Source organism: Ochotona princeps, chromosome 2 (genome assembly GCF_030435755.1).
Source record: "Ochotona princeps isolate mOchPri1 chromosome 2, mOchPri1.hap1, whole genome shotgun sequence".
NCBI classification, from domain to species: Eukaryota; Metazoa; Chordata; class Mammalia; order Lagomorpha; family Ochotonidae; genus Ochotona; species Ochotona princeps.
In genome coordinates this window covers 115,831,995-115,853,233 of record NC_080833.1, presented here as the reverse complement: position 1 = coordinate 115,853,233, position 21,239 = coordinate 115,831,995, and the positions used below count along the sequence as shown (strand labels likewise).

At 43.8% G+C, this 21,239-nt stretch overlaps 1 protein-coding gene across 6 annotated transcripts in view; it reads right to left on the bottom strand.

Annotated features, from left to right (window-relative positions):
- C2H1orf226 (chromosome 2 C1orf226 homolog) overlaps positions 1–21,239 on the bottom strand; it is a 237,927-nt gene that overhangs the window by 44,106 nt on the left and 172,582 nt on the right. For all 6 annotated transcript variants that reach the window (XM_058660547.1, XM_058660549.1, XM_058660551.1 and 3 more), the window contains one exon: positions 5,909–6,017. In XM_058660547.1, coding sequence (XP_058516530.1) covers positions 5,909–6,017 — 109 coding nt within the window. The remainder of the gene's footprint in view (positions 1–5,908; positions 6,018–21,239) is intronic.

Sequence of the window (21,239 nt, the reverse complement as noted above, 5' to 3'; positions counted from 1 at the left end):
AGACAGAGTGATTTCAAGGAGCTGCCCACAAAGATAATGGGGGGATTCCTGTGGCTCCTGTTAATCACCAACAGTTCTTGCATGGACACGCTAATAAGTACAGTCACTCTTAATTAGGGCGGACAACCACATCCTCCTGAGGCTGAAGAAAAACGACAGGAGAGCAACAGCCACTCCAAGGGGAGCGGTCGAAAGACCATCAAGAGGCTCCTCAGAAGGCAAAAGCCCTTGCAAGTGAGTACTAAGATTATATCCCCCCAAAGGAGGGGAACAAGGAAAGCCCACATCACCAGGAGGTGTCTCGGGTAAAGGCTCTTGCAAGGAAAAGACTCACTCCCACCCTCCTTACTAGCACTGAGGTAAAACATGCGATCTTCCCAGTCACATAAAGTCTGGCCCCCTAAAGAGCAGGCCACTTCATGCACAACCATGCACATTCCTGAGATGCCTTTCATCTTAGCTGATGAAGCAAGAAACTCAAGTCTGGAGAGGCTCATGTGTCTTTTAGATGAATTTCATGTAACAGGTTTAGTGGTTAAAGCCCGGGAATGGGAAGCAGGAGGCCTGGCTCTAACCTCAACAGTATCACTATGTGACCTGGGATAAGTGACTTCCTTGGAGCTTTTCTTTCTTCAACCATGAAATGGAGATACTAGGGGGAAACAAGGAAAACCTATGTCAAATTGATGTGGATCAATCAGAGGTCGGGAGATCTTCATTTTCAAGTACTGATCATAGTAGATAACCAGTCGTTGAGAATAACTTACTCCTTTGTTACGTTACTGATGAAAGAATTCAGGACAACAGTATTGTTGAGTGGCTCCAGAGTCACATGTTCTGGGGTCAGGATTGAATCCACTACTTACGAAGTCATGTTCCTTAAGGCTTCATTTTCCTATCTATAACATGAAGAGCATAATAGGGTCAATTTCATAGTGCTGCTGTGGAAATAATTGTTTTATCCTAGAACTTAGAACAATCTCACACAAATTGCAAGTAATTGAAACAAGCTGGACAATAACGATACTTGACAATATAAGGCTAATAAAGAGTAACAGGAGAACAATACCATGTTACAATTCTGCAATATTCTTCTATCTGATGAAAGTCCTAATGAAAAATTTCATCTCAAACTTAAAATCTCCAAGATGGGAAACCCTCTGTGTGGGTAACCAAAAAAAAAAAAAAATAAAAAAAATCACAGGTATAGCATCAACACTGTGGCAGGAGCAAGGTATAGGGAGGCCCCTACTGAGAAAGGTAAGACACCTGACCCAGACAGTCAATCAGCTTTGGGAACAACATCTCATCTCACGGTGAGTCGGGGGCTAAGGATGACTCTGACCTTGGAACCTCCCCATGAGGATCATGCCATGGCTATGACCACAGAGGACAAGATGTGATTTCAATCAGCCAAAATCCCAACATGGCAAGGAGCCCAGACCAGGTTTTCCCAGACTAGGATCAATACAAGGACTCCGGAAATTATGCAGGTGCGCTGGCTTCCAGGCAGGACAGCTCCATTTGGCCTCCCACAAACCAGAAACATGCCCACCAGACACATCTTCTCAGAGTCTATAACCCTCTTCACTGCCAAAGTATTTCCATGATTTTCCACTAAAACTCTTTCCCCAGCCCAACTATTTATCTTTCGAACCCAAAAATGCTTCGCAGCATGGGTAAACCACCAGAATTGGTAAGCCACCAGAGTTGGAGGCCAATAAGGTCTGAGTGCAAAACCTCATAGAGACATTGCCTACTCCTCCCCAGTCCTGCTCCCTTTGCTGAGCAATTTACCACTTTTTGCAGGCTTGCAAACAGGCCCTCCCACCTAGAATGCTGCAGCTGTGGGGCACCCAGTCCAAGCAGTCTGGAAATAATTCCCTCAGCTGCATGGCTCCAGGCCAGCAAGCAGCCTGAGAACCAACCCCATGAAGAGCTAGTCTCAGCCGGTGAGGGTGAAAGAAATCCAGGAAACAGAGGAGCCAGAGATCAGAATCAGCTCTGAGAGATATGAGACATGGCAAAAAAAAAAAAAAAAAATGCAGTTAGAGGGAACCAGATGGCTACTCCTTTTCATTGGTTAACAAGAACTTGCTTCTATGCTTTGAGATCAAAGTTTCAGGTGGGCATTGTTCTTAGATTCCGGTTTGGGCAGAAGAATTAGATGTGCCCCCACCCTTCATCTCCCTATTATGTATACGGTGCTATCCAATGGCAAGACAGAGTACTCAAAAAAAAAAAAAAAAAAAAAAAAGGTGGGGAAACTGCAGGAAGCTTGTTTGTGTGCAAAATCCATGGATTTTTCATAAACTTTCAGAAGACCAAGTATGGATAGATTTAAAATTTAAAAACAAATTTAAATTTTCAGATGATTTCCACAAAATTCTTAAGTGCTTTGAGATAACTGTCTCCTTAAGGTGGGTTTCTTGTGCAAAATATTTTTGTTATACCTGTCTTCCTGACTGCGGCCAGCGTCTGTCTATGGGAACCTGGGTGAGTCAGTCAATCTCTCTAAGCCTTAATTTACTTATCTATAAAATGGAGAGGGTGAAAACTACCTGTCTCAATCTTCTTTACTTCCAAGTTACAAGGATAAAATAAAATTAATCAGGCCTGGCATAGTAGCCTAGTGGCTAAAGTCCTTGCCCAGCACATGTGCTTGGATCCCATATGGGCACTGGTTCATGTCCTGGCAGCTGCACTTTCCAACCAGCTCCCTGTCTGTGGCCTGGGAAAGTAGGAAAGGATGGTCCAAAGCCTTGGGACCCTGCACCTGCATGGGAGATCTGGAAGAGGCTCCTGGCTCCTGGCTTCAGATTGGTTCACTTCCAGCTGCTGCGGCCACACGGGGAGTGAATCAATGGATGGAAGATCTTCCTCTCTGATTCTCCGCCTCTCTGTATATCTGACTTTGCAACAAAAATAAATAAACCGTTTTTTAAAAAAAGACTCATCACTGAAGTACTTGGCAAATGATTAGATTTTTTTAAGCTATAGTAAATTACCAGGTTGATATGGTTCAGTCTATTCACAAAACTACATGCAGAAGCAGCCATATTCTCAAAATGAAACTAAACGAGAATGTCAATATTTAGCTGAATCTGCCAAGAACATTCCACATGATCCAATACATTACTCTTGGAAATCCCTGTATTTCCTATGCCTCAGAACTGCAGATGAGCCTTTCATTCTCCCACGCCTCAAACTCTTTCACCTCCAGCTCCAATGCTTTTCCTTTTGGTCTCCTCTCTACTCTATCTTCCATTAGTTTTTTTCAATACGCAGCTCAATGGGGCCTCACATTTTTTGTTTCTCTCCCATGTACTATTTTCTAGGTGACGCTTGGCAATGGACCCTCTTTGGTCTCCTGTATTCCAGTCTTAGTACTTTCTATCCAATGCCTTGGCTGGCATTTTAAAAGCTTGGGAACAGAGTGGGCACTACGGTTTGAATGTGTCCGCTCAAGTTCATGCTGGAGACAAAAGCCTGTATCCAACAGTGATGGGAAGTGGGAGTCTACTTAACAAGAGAAGATTGGGTCAGCAGGGCTTTGTCTTCACGCATGGATTGATATTGCTATCACAGGAGTGCCTTAGTTGCCGTCAAGATTCTAGTTTTTACAAAACCATGCTCATTCCTCTTTTGCCCTTCCATCCCCCACTGTGGGACAGCAGAGTACGTGGGCCTTCCACAGAAGCCAGTGCCATGCTCTGGGACTTCCTAGTTTCCACCAGAGTGAGGTTCGTATGTTTCTGTAAATCACTCAGGACAATCTCTGCTGTTCCGTAACAGCAACAGCAAACAGACAGAGACGGTAGGGAAGTACACAGATCTCAGCTGTCTTTAAGGGAGGGGACAGCATAGCAAAGCGTAACACTCTGAGGAGTCCTGTAGAAATGGAAGATGCATATTGGTAAATCTGCACCCTGTCATTATTAATTGAATTATCCCCACTCGACAAGGTACCTACAAATCTATTAAAGAAGGCTTTTTTATATAAAAAAGATTTATTTTTATTTTTATTAAAGTCAGTTATACAGAGAGGAGGAGAGACAGAGCGGAAGATCTTCTGTGTGTTGATTCACTCTCCAAGTGGCTCAATGGCTGGAGCTAATCTAATCCAAAGCCAGGAGCCAGGAGCCTCTTCCAGATCTCCCGTGCAGGTGCAGGGTCCCAAGGCTTTGGACCATCCTTTCCTACTTTCCCAGGCCACAGGCAGGGAGCTGGTTGGGAAGTGCAGCTGCCGGGACATGAACTGGTACCCATATGGGATCCAAGCACATGAAAGTGAAGATTCTAGCCACTAGGCTCCTGCTCTGGGCCCAAGAAGGCTTTTAAAGCATAACACAATGATACAGTTTGTGTTAGTCTGATCTTCCCTACAGGCCCAAAGGTTTGGACCAGCACTGTGGTGCAGTGGATTAAGCTGACACCTGAAATACCTCTGCTTCCAATCCAGCTCCTTACTAATACATCTGGGAAACAGTAGAAGATTGCTCAAGTGTTTGGGCCTCTGGTACCCACCTGGGAGATCCAGATGAAGTTCCTGGCTCCTAGCTTCAGCCTGGCCAGTCCTAGGAATTGCAGCCATTTGGGGAGTGAAGCAGAGCATGCAGGAATTTTTGTATGTCTGTCTCTTTCACTGCACAGTTCAAGTAAGTAAAATATATATATTTTAAAGGCCCATGTTTTTAGAGATTTTGTCTTCAGGATGGTGTAAGTGGGAGGTGGTAAAATCTCTGGGAGATGGGAAGTCCTTAGGTCATGGTGAACACACTTTCAGAAAATAGTTCTTAGCCCCAGATCGGTCCCATTCCCGCCCTCTCTGCTGCCTGCCATGTGATCTTTCCTTGCAAGTGATCCACCATTGCCATCCTCCAAACCGGGCTGACTAAACCTATTCTCTTAAACATGTTAGTTGTTTGGGGTATTTTATTATAATCATGACACTCTTACTAATCTAACACTTAAGATGTCCCAGAGAACCACAGGAGGAGCATGAACAAAGGGGATTCCTGGTTTATCTCTAGAACAGCACACCTAAAAGTTCCTTGACAGGCATAACAACAGTGCGTAAAAATAGAGCCTCTTCTGCAGCAAAGCAGTTCCCAGGATATGAACACATATTAATTATATGGAAAATAATGAGATTCCAGGACCAAATCAATTTGAGTAATGCTGGGATAAACAAAGTAGCAGGGTTTTCTTTAACTTCAGGACTTCTCAGCAAATTAAATAGGGCAGTTTTAACATGGAACATTGGAGATAATAAATGTTTTTACAGAACACATTTTAGGAAATGCTGGCTTTGACTACTGCCCTTATCTTAGATACAAGGAAGCTAAACTCAGACTTCCAGGGGAGTGTTGGGGTTAGATCCTAGGTTTCCCAACCCCAACAATTCCAAAACCCCACTTTCATGTGTTACATTTTTGGAAGAATAAGCAGAGAGCAAGAATGCTTCTTCAGAACTGTTATAAGTTGCATTTACTCAAGGATCATGATTGCCACACTGAAATAATGATCCAGGGCAACTAATATCAGAATGTACATCTAAACCAGATTTCACATGTCATAATCTATAGCTCACTGAACAACACATGGATTAGGAGGGAGGGTTGCCATGGTGAAAAGGCAACATCCTTCTCCACTGCACACCAGGGTGTGTCATTCCTGTTCCAGACCAGTCCTTTTACAGTTGTTTGTATGTAACTAAGCATAAAGTTCCCAGGAAACTAGGAGAGAATTTTATTACACAGGAGCAAAGGCAGAGAATTGAGACCCAATGTCAAGCATTCACACAGCCACCTTCACAAATCTTCATCAGGGAGAAGGTCCAAGGTTGCAGGTACCCTGGATCCCTTAGAGGAAGCAATAGATGGCCAGTGACTGACTGCCCCTTTACCTTCTTCTTGGACTTAAAGACGTTACACCTGAAGATATTGCTGGCACCGTCTCGAGCAATATAGCTGAAGATCTTCAAGTCTTGGGAATCGTGAGAGACATAGAAGATCCTAGGGAAGGAGCAAGAGAAGAAAGAGCTGAACATGGAATCAAGCACACATCCCAGTAGGAAAGTTCTGTTTCCAGACACTCTGAAGACGCAACTCACTACAGCCAAATGGTTAGAGAAAGTTTTCTTACAAGATCACACAGCTTATATGTATGAGACACTTTCAACAGGCTCCACAAACACAGACCTGGCAAGGACAAGGAAGAGCGGGTATGGCTAGGACCTGGAGCCCACACCATCACCAGCCATCTGCTCTATTGGCGAACCTGTCCTGGCAACTGATATGACAGAGGAAAAAAAATCATTTTCAGCCTTCTTACAGCAAAAGATCTGCAATTAACCCAGGGAAGTAGGGACACAGAGTTTTTGTTGTTGTTGTTGTTGTTTGTTTGTTTGGACACCATTTCACAGTTACCCCAAATGAGAAGACTTATGGAAGCAGCAACACTGAACCAACCGCAAGGGGAGAGACCAGGATATTGTGTTTCAGTCTCAGAGGACCACAACCCCATTCATCCATTCTGTGATTCGCTCACGGCCACTGAGTTGTGTAAGTGCTGGCCTGGCAGCAGGAACGGGACAGACATGAGCTCAAAAGAGCTTTCATGTAGGAGATGTTAACAAACAAGTAAAAAATACACGCTATAAAGCAAAATAAGACAGAAAAAGGGAAAGAGCTGGTGTTTAAGGTCTTACAGAGGGCCAATCAGTGGGAACCAGCCAAAAAAGATATGTGGATAAAAGCACTGCAGGTTGTGGGAACAGAATGCTTACAAGCCAAAAGTGCTAGAAGCATTCAAGACATAGCCAGTAAGCACCGTGGTACAAGCAGGTAAATCTGTTCATAGAAGAAACCAGAACCCAGTACATAGGAGGCTCTCAGACAAGTGAAATGAGAAGGCACCAGAGGCTTTTTTTCTTTATTGTTTTCTAAATTAAAATTTTTAGTATACATGAAACATCCATATATTTTTATGGGGTAGATTACAACATTGTAATGTATACAAATGTATACAAATGTATACAAATACACAGCATAAGGCAGTCACACTACCCAACCAGTTATTTTGTTTCTCTTATTACAACTATACTTACCCTTCTGATCTAGAGCAACAGAATCCTTTACCTTCTGGTTTTTGTTCCCAAAAGCTTTTGGGAAGAAAATTAACTTCCTTATTCTTTGAACTAAAGGATCACTTTGTGACTTCTTAGGTCATGGGGAGGAGGGGACATGGGCAGAAGCAGAAAAAAAAGGCTGAGGAAAGGGGGAAAATTATAAGCACTGCCCTCATTGCTGAATTTCAAGCGGGCATAGGACAGGATGCTAGCAGAATCCCATGTCACTGTTGTAGGGTTCACACCAGAGTGCGTGCAAGGGAAGGATTCATTTCAAGACATCACTTCCACAAAACATCTCCACGCCCCAACCCAGAAACAGCAGTAGTAACTCTCCCCCAAGGATTTAATAACAGCCTGATTTGTTTTAGTTTAAGTCTGTTATGTGGGGTAGCAGAAAGAGAATAGGATTTTGAGCCTATAATATTTTTAAGTTGGCTACTGACTATAAGGGGTCCCCCAGGAGCTCAGTTGTATCATCTGTGGAATGGAACTGCTACGTGTGACACCTTGATGGGCTACTGGGAAGATAAGATGATGGGTGAAGTACCAGTACCTTCTACTTCTCCTTACTGGTGAAGCATCTAAACTCTAGTGGTAAGAATTTTGTCACTGGCTCCCAGAAGCCTGGGAAGGAAATTTGAAGACGTGGGCACAGAGAGGAGAACTATCCTGGAAAGAAATCCAAGTTCATCTTGAGGACCACAGTTTCTCTGCCCAATGCTGGAAGTGATTTCAGTACATCTCACATGTCCACCAACTCTAAATGGTCCTGAAACATAGGCCATTGTGCCTGCTCAGTGTGGTTTCTAAGAGAGCACATCTAGTGTTATGGGGCCCCACAGGGTCCCTGTCCTTTACTGATGCCGGACTTTCTTCCTAACCCCAAGGAGACCATCATCCTCCAGCATCTCCTGATTGGGCTCCATCTGATCAACTTTCGTGGACACCACCTGCACGTTTCTCAAGCTTCCTAAATTCACCATGTTCCCAATCAGAACTCAGAATTCATTATCTTCTCTAAGCAGGTGGCCTCCTTTCTCCTGAGTCCAATCTTGCTTTTACCAAAGACAGAAACATTGGTGACATCCTTGATGCCATACTCTGCTGCTTCTCAATGTCTGTCACTCGTGGGCATGTTCCTTGCATCCTGCCTCCCAAAATGTTTCTGGTATGTATTTTTCTCTTCCACACCACAATACTGCCTCAATTCTCATTTTTTCATCAGAATTTTTCCAACATCACCTATCACCAACCCAATCGCTATGTTGCTAAAAACGCAAATTATATTTTATCATTTCCCTTTTAAAATCACCTGGAAGGCTCACTGCTATCTTCAGGATAAAATCTAAATTCTTTACAAAGACTGTATACGTCTCTGCTGTCATCTCTATAGAATCCTGACATATACAAGTTCTCAGAACCAGCTGCACACAGCTTTCTGCCACACAACTGATGCAAACACTTGGGGCATTCTTTCAGAGCTGGTTCCAAGATGCATTCTCCTCCCTTTAGCAGACTGAGCAGCCCAACCTTCTTGGGCCCACCTTCCACCCTAACATATACCTCACACAATGATTCCAACAGTGAAGTTACCTCAAGCAAAACCAATTTTGGCATGCCTGGTGCCAGCATAATGATTGACAGATGGAAGGTTCCTAATGCTTGGTTAGGAGAGAGGTAGGGTATCCCACTGTCATTAATAAGCACTTACAATACGGGTTACCTAGTGGCTATTCACTTTTCCCACAAAAGTCAGGTCCAATTAGTGCAGATGCCACACACATAAAACTTGTTTTTTTTTTTTTAGTTTTAAAATTTATTATGTAATGCCCTGAGGACTGAGAACTGAATTTAAAGCTGACACAGCAAATATGAATGCAAACTGGCAAGCGCCAGCAAGACACTGGGATGTGGAAAGCAAACAGGAACAGCTGGAGCTAAGGTTAACTTAACCTCAACAGACAAAGTAACTTTATGGAACATCTGATGACAATCTGTTTGTAGATGAAGCCACTATTTTTGATCAGAGCTCTCTGAGGATTGCTCTGTTATGTCTGGACTCAGAAACTTAATTTGCTGTTATTAAAAGTCAATAACCTCTAGTCATTCAATAAGAGCTTACAAAAGTTTCCACTAACACAACCAAAAAGCAGAAAAGTTCTTCCAGAAAAATGACCTAGTTTATCATCAACAAATTACTACGTCAACAAATCAAGGCCTCAGTTCAGATTTCCAGATCCTGTAATATATTACAAGAACTCTTCATTTCTCCCTTACACGGATTTCGTAAGGACTCTACAGGGATGGCAGAAATAGGGGAGAGGACCATCACCGCTGAAGAGATTAGGAAAGCTTTGCTTTTTTCTTCCTCTTTCTCCTTAGGCTTCTCATATTCTTGATCCCATTTAAGAAGAAGCATCTTTGTCAATTTTCACAATTAGCAAGCATACAATATTAAAGAAGATCACATACTGCGAATGATTAGAGTGTTGTTAGGTTTTGTTTTTGAATCTCCTAAGAGCTTCTGCTTTCATTTCAAAACATGCACAGAATTATGATTTCTCTGACTAATCAAACTATTAGAATTTAAAAGCCTTAGCAATAAACTTTTATGCAGACTCCTATATCTACAAATTTACCCCAAATGACTAAAAGATAAACAATATCTTTGAGGTACTGGATTTGGGATTTATTGCTTGTTGGAATTCAAGTAGACAAAGTGATAAAGAACCATTAGCTGCACCATCGTCAATACTACCCTTTCCAGACTGCTGGTCCATAGGCAAAATTCTCCCTCTCTTAGGATTATAGAAAAAAAAAGTGAGAGAAATTTGAGTAGAAAGAGGCCTTTGAGCTCTTCTGGTCCAGATACAGCTCCCCAACCCAGTCAGTCAGGATTTGTTAATGACAGGCAATTCACACCCTAACAGAGTATCTGTTTCCTTTATATGGGAGGTTATAACTACTTGGAAGCTTCCCCTTAGGTTGATCAGAGGTGTACCAAGAGGAGTGCAGTGGAGGAAGATGGTTGAGAACATTGGTTCTGGGTGGGACAGCCCTGGACCTCAGCCCACTGTTCTTCTCCTGTGACAAGGAGATGATCACAGGGCTGCACCTCATTCATCGAGGCAAAAAAATATGAATGTGTGTTGAAGTGTTAGCTCACAGCAAGCAATAACAAATGGTCACTCCTCTCATTACTTCTTGAGTCCTGCCCTATTCTAGCCCTCTGCTACCTCAGAGTGCAATGTTAATCCTTCCTACAAACAGCAACAATCTGAATACTGGCAACAAACATCACATTTCTTTTTACTCCTTTTATTTTTTAAAGAGGAAAATTTTCCAATAGTTTCCCAACTAGCCCATTTTCCAGATCCCCACTGCTTAACCAGTTCCACATCATGGAAATGAGAATGATCCAGCTTCAAGCTTTAGTTTTGCTACTTCCTACCTGATGTCCTTAGGCAATCTCACCATATAATTCTGTTGCATCTAAAGTAGACATACTAATGATTTCCTTACAGCATTAAGTATTGAAACACACATGCACACACAACCACGCAAGTTACTTGTTCACTCCCATCTTCCTTGTTTAGTTTTCTTGCCATTGATTCTTAAAATGCACTTCATAAAACCACGCACGTGGTATATTTGGCTAAGAATGTCCTTTTTTTTGTAGAGCATCTCTGATTATGTTCTTACCTTAGTTAAAACATCTCATTGCTGATGTTCACTGCGGACAACACAAATGTTCAAAGTTCATCTGTGCAACTACTTTAATGCGGAGTCCCTGAGTGTGCAAGTGACTGGTTTTTAGGTATAGCTCCTAGTGATGGACTATTTCATTTCCCAGGCAGAGAGAAAGATCTTCCGTCTGTTGGTTCATTTCCCAAGTGGCAACAACAGCCAGAGCTAAGCCAATTTGAAGCCAAGAGCCAGGAGCCTCTTCCAAGTCTTCCACATGGGTACAGGTTCCCAAGGCTTTGGGCCATCCTTACTACTTTCCCAAGCCACAAGCAGAGAGCTGGATGGGAAGTGGAGCAGTGAGCACATGAACCGGCGCCCATATGGGATCATGGCAGTTTTAAGGCGAGGATTTAGCCACTAGGCCACCACGCTGTACCCGGTTTGTTTCATTCTTATTATCTTCTCATACCCCATCCGCTCTTTATGATTTTGCAAGAACAGTCACAGTTTTATAATCACATTTTTTCAGATCCCAAGACCCTAGTGACTAAGTTCTGCACATGCTTATAGGAGTCTTTGAACTTCTTTGCTCATGGCTTTTGAACTTCTGCTTCTTAAAATCAGATGTATTACCATTGCTAATTTAAGTACCGGATTTCTTCTTGAGAAAGAAAAAAACTTAGGATGTTTTCAAAAAACATGGAATTGAGAGTTTCTCCTTGCTGCGTGCTAACTCTCTCTACTTTCACAGTCTTTTTATTCCTTTTATTTTTAAAGCTTTTCCATTAGCCGAATGTACTCAAAGTCTCAGCTGTCTCGAAACTGACTGTTCCTTCACACTTTGTTTTTAAGCTCAGCTTCTATGGTGTGTGTTTTTCAAACAACAATTATAAAATCTGAGCAGTCACATTCATTTTATTTATACTCTCACATTTTTGGACTGAATTAGAATCAACTGTTATTGTACTTTTGTCTTCAAGTTCTCATCCCTTGTTCTTTCTGTCTCTGGCCATGAGACCCTATCTTACCTTGTTATTATCCTCCCTCGATGGTTAGGTTTTATGTGCTAACATGTCTGAGGCATGAAAGACAAATATGTGGTTAAACACTATTCTGGGGGTATCTGTGAGTGTGTTTTTGGATGAGGTCACTTTTGAGTTGGTGGATTAGGTAAAGCAAGATGGTCCTCCTTCATGTGCAGGAGGTTCAGGGAGGAGGTGAAAGGAGGTGGTCCTGAATGGAGCATCCTGGGACACAGGTCTTCCCAGCCTGCAGCTCTTCTTGTGTCCCAAGCACACTTAAACCATAGCTTTTTTGGTTTTCTGGTCCCTGAACTCAGAATAGAAAGAACTGCATCAGCTCCAGCTCTTCAGCTTCCTAAAACGTCTGAAGCTCTACAATCAAACGATCCAATCATTTAAGACACATATTAATATAGATATATGTGTGTGTGTGTACACCCATTCCTTAATATCTATTCTACTTGTTGGGCCCGGCGGCATGGCCTAGCGGCTAAAGTCCTCGCCTTACAACTGCCATGATCCCATATGGGCGCCGGTTCTAATCCCGGCGGCTACACTTCCCATCCAGCTCCCTGCTTGTGGCCTGGGAAAGCAGTTGAGGACGGCCCAAAGCTTTGGGACCCTGCACCCGCGTGGGAGACCCGGAAGAGGTTCCTGGTTCCCGGCATCAGATTGGCATGCACCAGCCCGTTGCGGCTCACTTGGGGAGTGAAAACTTCGGATGGAAGATCTTCCTCTCTGTCTCTCCTCCTCTCTATATATCCAGCTTTCCAATAATAATAATAAAATCTTTAAAAAAAAATCTATTCTACTTGTTGTGATTCTCCAGAATGTTCTAATACAGCCACATCCTCTCCTAGGCAATAGTATTCTGCCTCAATGTCCCTCATTTCCAAGAGGCTGCCTGTTGACTACAGAATCTGACCAATGACAGGTTCCAATACTATGACTAAAATACCCCGAAGAAACTATTCAGGGGAAAGAATGCTTATTTTGGCTTATAATCCAAAACTATGCACCCCCCTTAGTCTGCCTCTTAATGAGTGGTGAACGCATACAGACAAAAGGCCACTCTAGGGTCCAGGGAGAAGAGGCAGAGCAACTGGGGTAAATTCACAACGAACTCTCTCAAGAACTGCCTCCCAAAGGTAAATCTCAATGGTCTAAAGATTTCCTACTAAGCCACTTTCAGACCCCAAAATTCTACTCTTTAAGTTTTAGAGTTTATTTGAAAGGCAAAGACAGAGAAACAGAAGGAGGGACATTCTAGCCACTGTTTTGCTCCCCAAATGCTCACAATACCTACAACCAGAAACCTGAAACTTAATCTGGGTGATTACTACCAGTGGCAGAGACCCAAGGAGTCGGGCCATTACCTATTGCCTCCCAGGGTGCTTATTAGCAGAAGCTGGATTTGGAAGCAGAGCTGATTCAAACATGAGCACTCTGAGATGCAAGCATCCCAACTGACATTTAACTGCTGCGCCAAATGCTCATTGTAAGCCTCCACTCTTTTTTTCCTTTTTTAAAAAGAATTTTCTAAAAGCCATATTTGCTTATTTGAAAGGCAGAGTTATACAGAGATAGGCACAAACACATACACACATGCCAAGAGAGGGAAAGAGGGAGGGTGGGAGAGAGAGTCTTTCATCTAGTGGTTCACTCCTCAAATGGCTACAACAACCACAGTTGGGCTAGGCTAAAGCCTGAAGACTGGTACTCCATCTGGGTCTTCCATGTGGGTTGCAGGGGCCCAAGTAGTTAGGCAATCATCTGCTTTCTCAGGCACATAATCAGGGCTACAGGTGAAGCAACTCACAAAGAATACCCCTATTACAGGTGGTGCTTTAACCTGTGGCATCACAATGCTGGCCCCCAGCCAGCGCTCTCAGTCCATAAACAATTAATATGTATTTATCAGTCACTAACATAGGTTTTGGGGACCAATCTTCCAACACACTGGGCTACAGGCAGCATCCAAAGCATTCTCCAAACCATCCTAGAATCTATTGTAGAGAACATGAAAGGCCTTGAGTTGCCTGCAAAACTTCTTGGGATTACATCTGTGCCCCTTTTCTAACCAAGACCCAGATGAGCCTCCGTTGGCTCCAGATCCACAGAGTCTCGCCTGGTCAGCCCATGATGTCCTGTGACAGGACTCCTCAGTGACAAAGTCCATAGCACTGGACCTGAGGGCAGAAGGTCTAACTTGCCAGGAAACCTAGGGAACTCTATCAGCCTTCTGTTTTAATCTTTGAAGTAACATCAAAAACATCCTGGAGGCTAGTCATACAGGTCAGGTGAGACAATGGCTGGCAAATATTAGCACTCCTAAACCTGTGGAACAAACTTAGAAATGCCCAATGGAAGAACAAAGAGAAAGACACACTGTTCTTCCAATGCCAGGGTGGCATTTCTAGTTTGAATATGGCATAGAGATCCTGAGATCCTGGCAGGCATGAGCATTTCTAACCCAGAAAACATCCCATGGGACAGCAGGAAATGAAACCTCACTGAACAAGATAAACAGCCAGGTACTCACAGGTGGAAGAGACACACCCTTGGGGGAAAGCATGAAGCACAATCCTAAAAATGGATAGGACTGCAAAGAAAGCCAACCTGCTGCTGCTCCAGACCAGCTGAGAAAGACACAACTGCAAAGCCTTGGTCTTGGGAGAATCCAGCATGACACCTGCTTTCCGAACACTGATTCCCTAAGAACACAGCCCTTGCCATATTTGTGAGTCCCAAAAAAGGGGCCCTCAATGCTTTGCTAACAGAACAGTAACATAATCAGTAGGAAGAAATACACCCCTTAGACCCATCCTAGGAGGCCAACTGAAGACTGATGTATCTTGTTCTCTTCCCTTGCAGCCCTGTCAGCCTTAACGTCATTCTTTCTGGGCATCATTCATTCTTTCCCATGCCTCTTACTTTTAATCTGATCTTTTGCTAACACTGTCTTTCATCTTAATCATTTTTCTCCTATTACTACTTTGGCATCATTATCTTTTTCCTCCCTGTATTTACAAGGCTCCTTATCACTACAGCTGGTTTGCTTTTGTTAGAAGCCACTTCCAGTTCCAACTTCTCCTTCCTCATTTAGGTCTGGTGACTGACTGACTGCCTTCCTGAGACGGCCCTTCCCCCAGGGGCCTAAAGGACAGATAAGAAACTCATATAGTGACACCCACAGTTTCTGACAGAGCTGGTCTCCCTGTTATGGCACATGGTCTAGGATATGCTGTCACCATGATAGGATGTATGTCACAAGCCTGCCTAACCACAGTAAGTTCTGGAAGCACACCTGAGTTCTCTGGGGCCAGAAGAGACCTCTGGGGACAGTTACATGCATCTCCTCAACAGCAGGCTGACAGATGTACATGCAGGAGCTGATTTTTAAAGATTTCATTTCCAGGCACAAATCTGAACAAATACTGCAATTATTGCAACAAAGACATACTGTCTGCTTAGAATTAGGAATAAACAACCAACTAAGTTTTAAAACCTCGTGAGAGGTAGCCAATACATATTTATCTTTGTGAAAGTCTAGTTAAGGCACCCTCATGGTCTATGCCAATAGTTAATTTATGTTATAACTTCACAGATGTTAACAAGTTCTTATGTCTCACTACAACATCCCCTGGTTTACTCAAAGGAAACACAAACCATCACATAGTACTTTTCAAATTCCAAATGTTGTGATAAGTTAATTTCCTCCTGTTTAATACTTGACAGGCAGGCAAAAAAAAAAAAAAAGGGCCAGTGTCCCTGACAAAACCACCGCAAAATTAATCCTTTCATAGACTTTGTGGCTTTCACTTCTTGCCAACACTCATAATTTCTCCAAAATAACTGTCACCTGCTGCTGGCTGTCAAAAACAAAAACAAAAAAGCAGAAAAACTGAATCCACTGCTGCAGACTGCCAGTTCTTTCTCCTATGTGTTCATGTTTCTGGATTGTACACTCTCAACCACAGTGCATTTAGAGCAGAGACTGGCAGCCCATCCTTCCCATACTTCTGAGCATCCACAGTCTTCTGAAGAACTCAATTTCTGAGTCACAGCTTCCTTCCCAGAGTAAACCAACACAGCATAATAGTAGGGACACTCCTCTAATGGGTATTGCTGGGGCGGGGGGGGGGGCATCACGACCTGCATTTCTTTCCTTTCTTGTTTATGATTTTAAAAAGCCTTATTTATCTGAAAGGCAGAGCTACACAAAGAGAGCAGAAAGAGATTTTCCATTTGTTGTATTATTCCCTTGATGGTTACAACAATTGGTACTGGACTGGGCTGAAGATAGGAACTTCCTCCTGGTCTCCCAATTTGGTTGTAGAGATCAGGGGTGCATGAATTTGAGGCATCTTCTATTGTTTTCCCAGGCACATCAGCAGAAATCTGGATCACAGGTGGAGCGGTCAGAACTTAAGCTGTTGCCCACATGGGAGGCTGATGCTCCAGGCTTCTGCCTAACCCTCTGTGCCACAGTGCCAGTCCTCTCTCTTTTCTGTACAAACAAGTCATCCTCTTGTTTTCAAGACAGCGAACACTATCCTTCTAGTGTTATCTGGGCACAATTCTTTCCAGTGCAAAATAAATCGCCAACAAAGCTCCATGCCTGGGATTGGCAGGTAGGCTCAATTGGCTAGTCCTCCACCTACAAGCACTGGCATCCCATATGGTTACCAGTTTGTGTCCCAGCGTCCCCACTTCCCATCCAGCTTTCTGCTTGTAGGCTGGAAAAGCAGTAGAGGATGGGCCAAAGTCTTGGAACCCTGCACTCACATGGGAGACCTGGAGGAAGCTCCTGGCTCCTGGCTCAGATTGGCTCAGCCCCAGCCATTACAGCTACTTGGGGTGTGAACCAGTGGATGGAAATCTTTCTCTTTGTCTCTCCTCCTTTCTGTAAATCTGCCTTTTCAATAATAATAAAAAAAGCTTTATTAAGAAAAGCTTTATGTATTTTCTTCTAAACTCTGCTTCACACACTGTGGCCAGATGGGTTCATAGAATACACTGGACAGAACATATCCACCCAGAAGTCCTCAGCCGAGCTTATGGCTCTTCTACCTTCTCAAATCCACCTAATTCTCTGAGCTTTTCTCAACTGCAAAATTGAATAAGAAGAGGTTTATAGAACTGTTAGGAGAATGAAATAACTATTCATAATGCTTGGCACAGAGTATGTGCTAAAAATCCTATTAAGTTGAAGTGATCAAACAAGAATATTTGCTAATCCACTATGTGTTTACACCTGCCAAGCACTGCCTTAGCACTCTGCATGTTCAAACCCATTTAATCCTGGCAACAGCCTTCTGAGGGGTCCCATTACTAAGGCTATTTGGCTGATGAGGAAGAAAGAGGTCAGCTGGCTTTTTAATGGCTACACAGCCAGAAAGTGCCTGCACTACTTTCCTAAACTGCTGGAATGAACTACACAAACTAGATGCTTGAAGCAACAGGCATATGATTCCTCATAGGTCAGGAAGCCAAATATCAAGGCATCTGTGAGCCTGATAACTTCTACAGGCTCTGAGGGAGAATCCTTTCCACGCCCCCTCCCATCTTCTAGAGCTTATAGCTATACCCAGCATTTGTTGGCTTGTAGCCGCATCCCTCCAGTTCACTGCCTCTGTGTCTCCCCTGCATCTGTGCTCCAATTCCCCTATACTTACAAGAACACCAGTCACTGGAGGGTCCTCCCAATGCTGTATGACTGCACCCTAATTCTGTTATAATACCCAAATTGCATTTCCAAATGAGGTCACATTCACCAGTTACAGGGACTAGAAGTTAAATACACCACAGTCATTCATCTCATGACAGCACCAGAGCAGGAATTTGAACCTCGGCAAGTTTAACCAAGCTCTTAAAAAAGATTGATTGATTTGTTTGAAAGACAGATCCATCACACACACACACACCCCACACTCCAACTGCTAATTCATTCTCCAAGTGGCCACAATGGCCAGGTTGGACCAGGCTGAAGTGAGGAGCCAAAAACTCCATCCAGAAAGACCTTGGTTGAAAACTATTAAGACATTCATTTGATGTATGCCAGAGGCACTCTCACATGCACTCTGACCTCGCAGTATCCAAGAACACAAGAGGTTAGGTATGACCTCAGTTCCAAGAAACACACTTATCACTCTGTACCTGCCCCTGCCCAGGTCTGCATCTATTCTCTCAGGACAAGGAGCTGCACACATTCAAGAGCTTGTTCTTGGGGAGCTCAGAATGCACCAACAGACCGAGGTGCACTTGCCAGAGTGGAACTGTGCCAGTGGGTAACAATGTAGTGGAGTGCTATAAAACACAGAGGAGGGTGCAGCATTGACTGTGGGGTCAGGGAAGGCATACAGGACAGCTACTGCCTGAGAAATCTCTGCAGAAATGTGTGGGAAGGTGGCCGGAGCTTTGAGATAAGGAGCATATCAAGGAGAATCCTGGCACAAGGCAAATGCGAGTGATCCGAAGAGAGTTTAATATGGGACCACTTACAAAGGTGTAAGTACATGGAAATCAACAACACTGCAGTGTTCTGGTAACCCTTGATACCCCAAGCTCAGGGAAAGCAAGACAGTAAGTATTCCCAGAACCCAGAGAGGACCGCATGTCACCTGGCAGGAGCTCTTTGACATTCCAAAAAAGCAAGGCACAGTGGGGAGGACTAGAATGGAGCTTAGGGGACCAAGGTAAGCTGCCTATCACAGAGACACAGGGCAGACAATTGCCTGCATAGTAAATTGCTCAAAGAAAGGCTCGGGGTCATGTTAAGGCAGTTTGCTTAGACATAAGAGGCATGGGGCACACTGAGGGACTGGTAGGAGGCAGAAACGGGGGACTCCAGAAGGTACAGCTGCAGAAATAAGCTAGGCAATGACATAATAACTGGATGTGGTGCAGCTAAGGAAGCACTGGAGGAGGACAGGAGCAGGAAGAAGCCAATAAAGAGGCTGCTGCCGACCAGGGTGTCTGGAGGAACAGGATGAACCTGGACCTGGGCCTTGCTAGATAAAAGTTGGACTCAAATCCTTGTACACCTGTAAGGCCCTGGGTGAGTCTTCTCATCCTCAAGCTTTTGTTTTCACCTTTGCAAACACTAAAGCTGACTTGGGCAATTAAGATGACATGCACAAGGCAGGGCAAATGAGGCACACTGGACTTGGACAGAGCACAGTTTGTATAGCTGGATGGATTGAGTCTAGGCAAGAAGTGCTGAAGATACAAGCTCAGCAAAGACAGCCATCACTGCTGGCAGATGGATATGAGGACTTGCAGCAGGAAGGAGAAGATTGAGTTGGGTAATTTTGGTGATTTGGTGGGTGGAGTAAATATTAAAAGGGTCAGAGCCCAGAATAAAGAGAAGGCCTCAGGGATGGAAAAAGAGGAGACTGATAATGGTCATGCCAACTTTGAAAGGCATTCAGAAGCAAATTGGCTGAGGTAACTGGAAATGAGCAAGGGGAGAGGAGAGGTATGGACCTGAATCATCAGGTTGCAGATGATGGCTAGAACCATGGGAAATGTAAGATCCACTCAAGCGTTAGTAGAGCCACAAGAGAAGGGGCTCATTAGAAGAATCAAAGGAACAGCACACATTTAAGCAGAGGGCAGAACAGGAGTCGGCCAAAGCCAAATGAGGAGGAAGAGACAGAATCAGAGGAGGAACAAGAGCAAACCATACTGGAAGGAAAAGGAGTCTTCAGCAGGATTGAAGGCCTCACAGCATCAAGTGCTTCCCAGAGACAGAAAAAGATGTGGACAGAAAGGCAGCCGGACACTTAGCAACTCAGACAGCAATGATGACCTTAGCAAGGGCAGTCTCTGCAGAACAGCTAGGGGTGCCAGTTATAATGAGTGGAAAAGCAAGTGGAAGCTTGGCAGTACAGACAACAAATGCAATTATTCTAGAGTTCGGCAGCAAAAGGCCTGGACAGGAGGGTAGGCCTGAAGGGTATTTTTTAGGATGGCAAAACTTGAGCCTATTTATAGGCTAAAACAGGAAGAAAACAGAAATAGCCACAAGAGCCAGAGGAAATACAGGGAAAATCATGGTTCTAGATACAGACTGCAGACAATAAGGTCCAAGTGAAGGAGTTCACACTGGAGACAAGAACACACTGATGGTGAACCTGCCAAGAGGAGAGCACCAGTCTTACCCTTGTATTCTCTCTCAGTACTTAAGGGCCCTTCTGAAGCAGCCAAGCCTTTCCTGCCAGACAGCAGAGGCTGTTTTGAGGAGGAGTAGGGCTGGTCGAGGCAAGGGGTTAGCATAATTTTTCTCTCAACTGTTGGAAGCAGAAGCTGGTTCTCCTGTCCCAGCCCTGCATCTCGCCTATGGGCTACTTCTTTCATTTCCCAAACGTGAGGACCGCTACCAGAAACACAGCATGGTTCCAAAGGCAAGCAGGTGCCATCAGAGAGTTTGCTGCTATCTCCTTAAAGGAAAGCAAGACACTAATCCACCCTAACTTTGAGGAGCTAAGGGCAGCATTCATGCAGACACAGTGGGGCCGGAAGGGTGGCTAGGGACATCACGTGCTCTCCTGGGGCCTGATTTATGAAGACTTGTAGTTTCTCTTCTACATTTAGCTTGTCAAAGGCATCTGGCTATGGTGTAGTCTTAATTGCTTCCTTAGGGCTTTGATTTTTCCATTAGTGAACAAACACAACTGGGAGAGATTTGATTTAGCTCTTTTCCTAAAGAATTCTTATCATACACATGTACACAAGCATTTTGAAAAGTTCAGAAGGAAAATGGAATGGAAAGACTCGTGTATTTTGGTGCCCAAAACTTGAAAGCCTTGTATTGGCTTTTCCAAATAGATGCATACACACATATTCCTTTTCTCTTTCCTATATTCTTTCTTTCTTCCTTCCTTCTATCCATCGATCCATCCATCCACCCATCAATGCACTCATATCTTCCAAGTGTACTTGGGTCATCACCTGCTGCCTTCCCAGGCAATTAGCTGGGAGCTGAAACAGAACTGTAGCATATGGGGCTTGAAATGATGCTCTGATACGGGATCCCAGCATTTTAAGTGGTGGCTTAGTCAACTGTGCCATGATGTCAGTTCCCATAATATGTATGCTCCATGAACTTTTGAAAATTTTCAAAATTGTGCACTGACAAGTACAACAAATTTTTAAACAGTGTTGGGGTATCAGGACAGACCAATGACCCACTGCCTGGATGGATGGCTGCTGCAACTCTGGAAAGAAATGCACCAGCTATATATGGCCTTCCCCATCGGTCTGGAACATGGTCAATGATTAATTATACGATAATGAGGAACACAGGGAGACAATGAGTTCATGTGCTGATCAGCAACATCTGTGGCTCATTTTGAGGCTCCGATTGCTCATCCTTCCCAAAGATCGTTTAT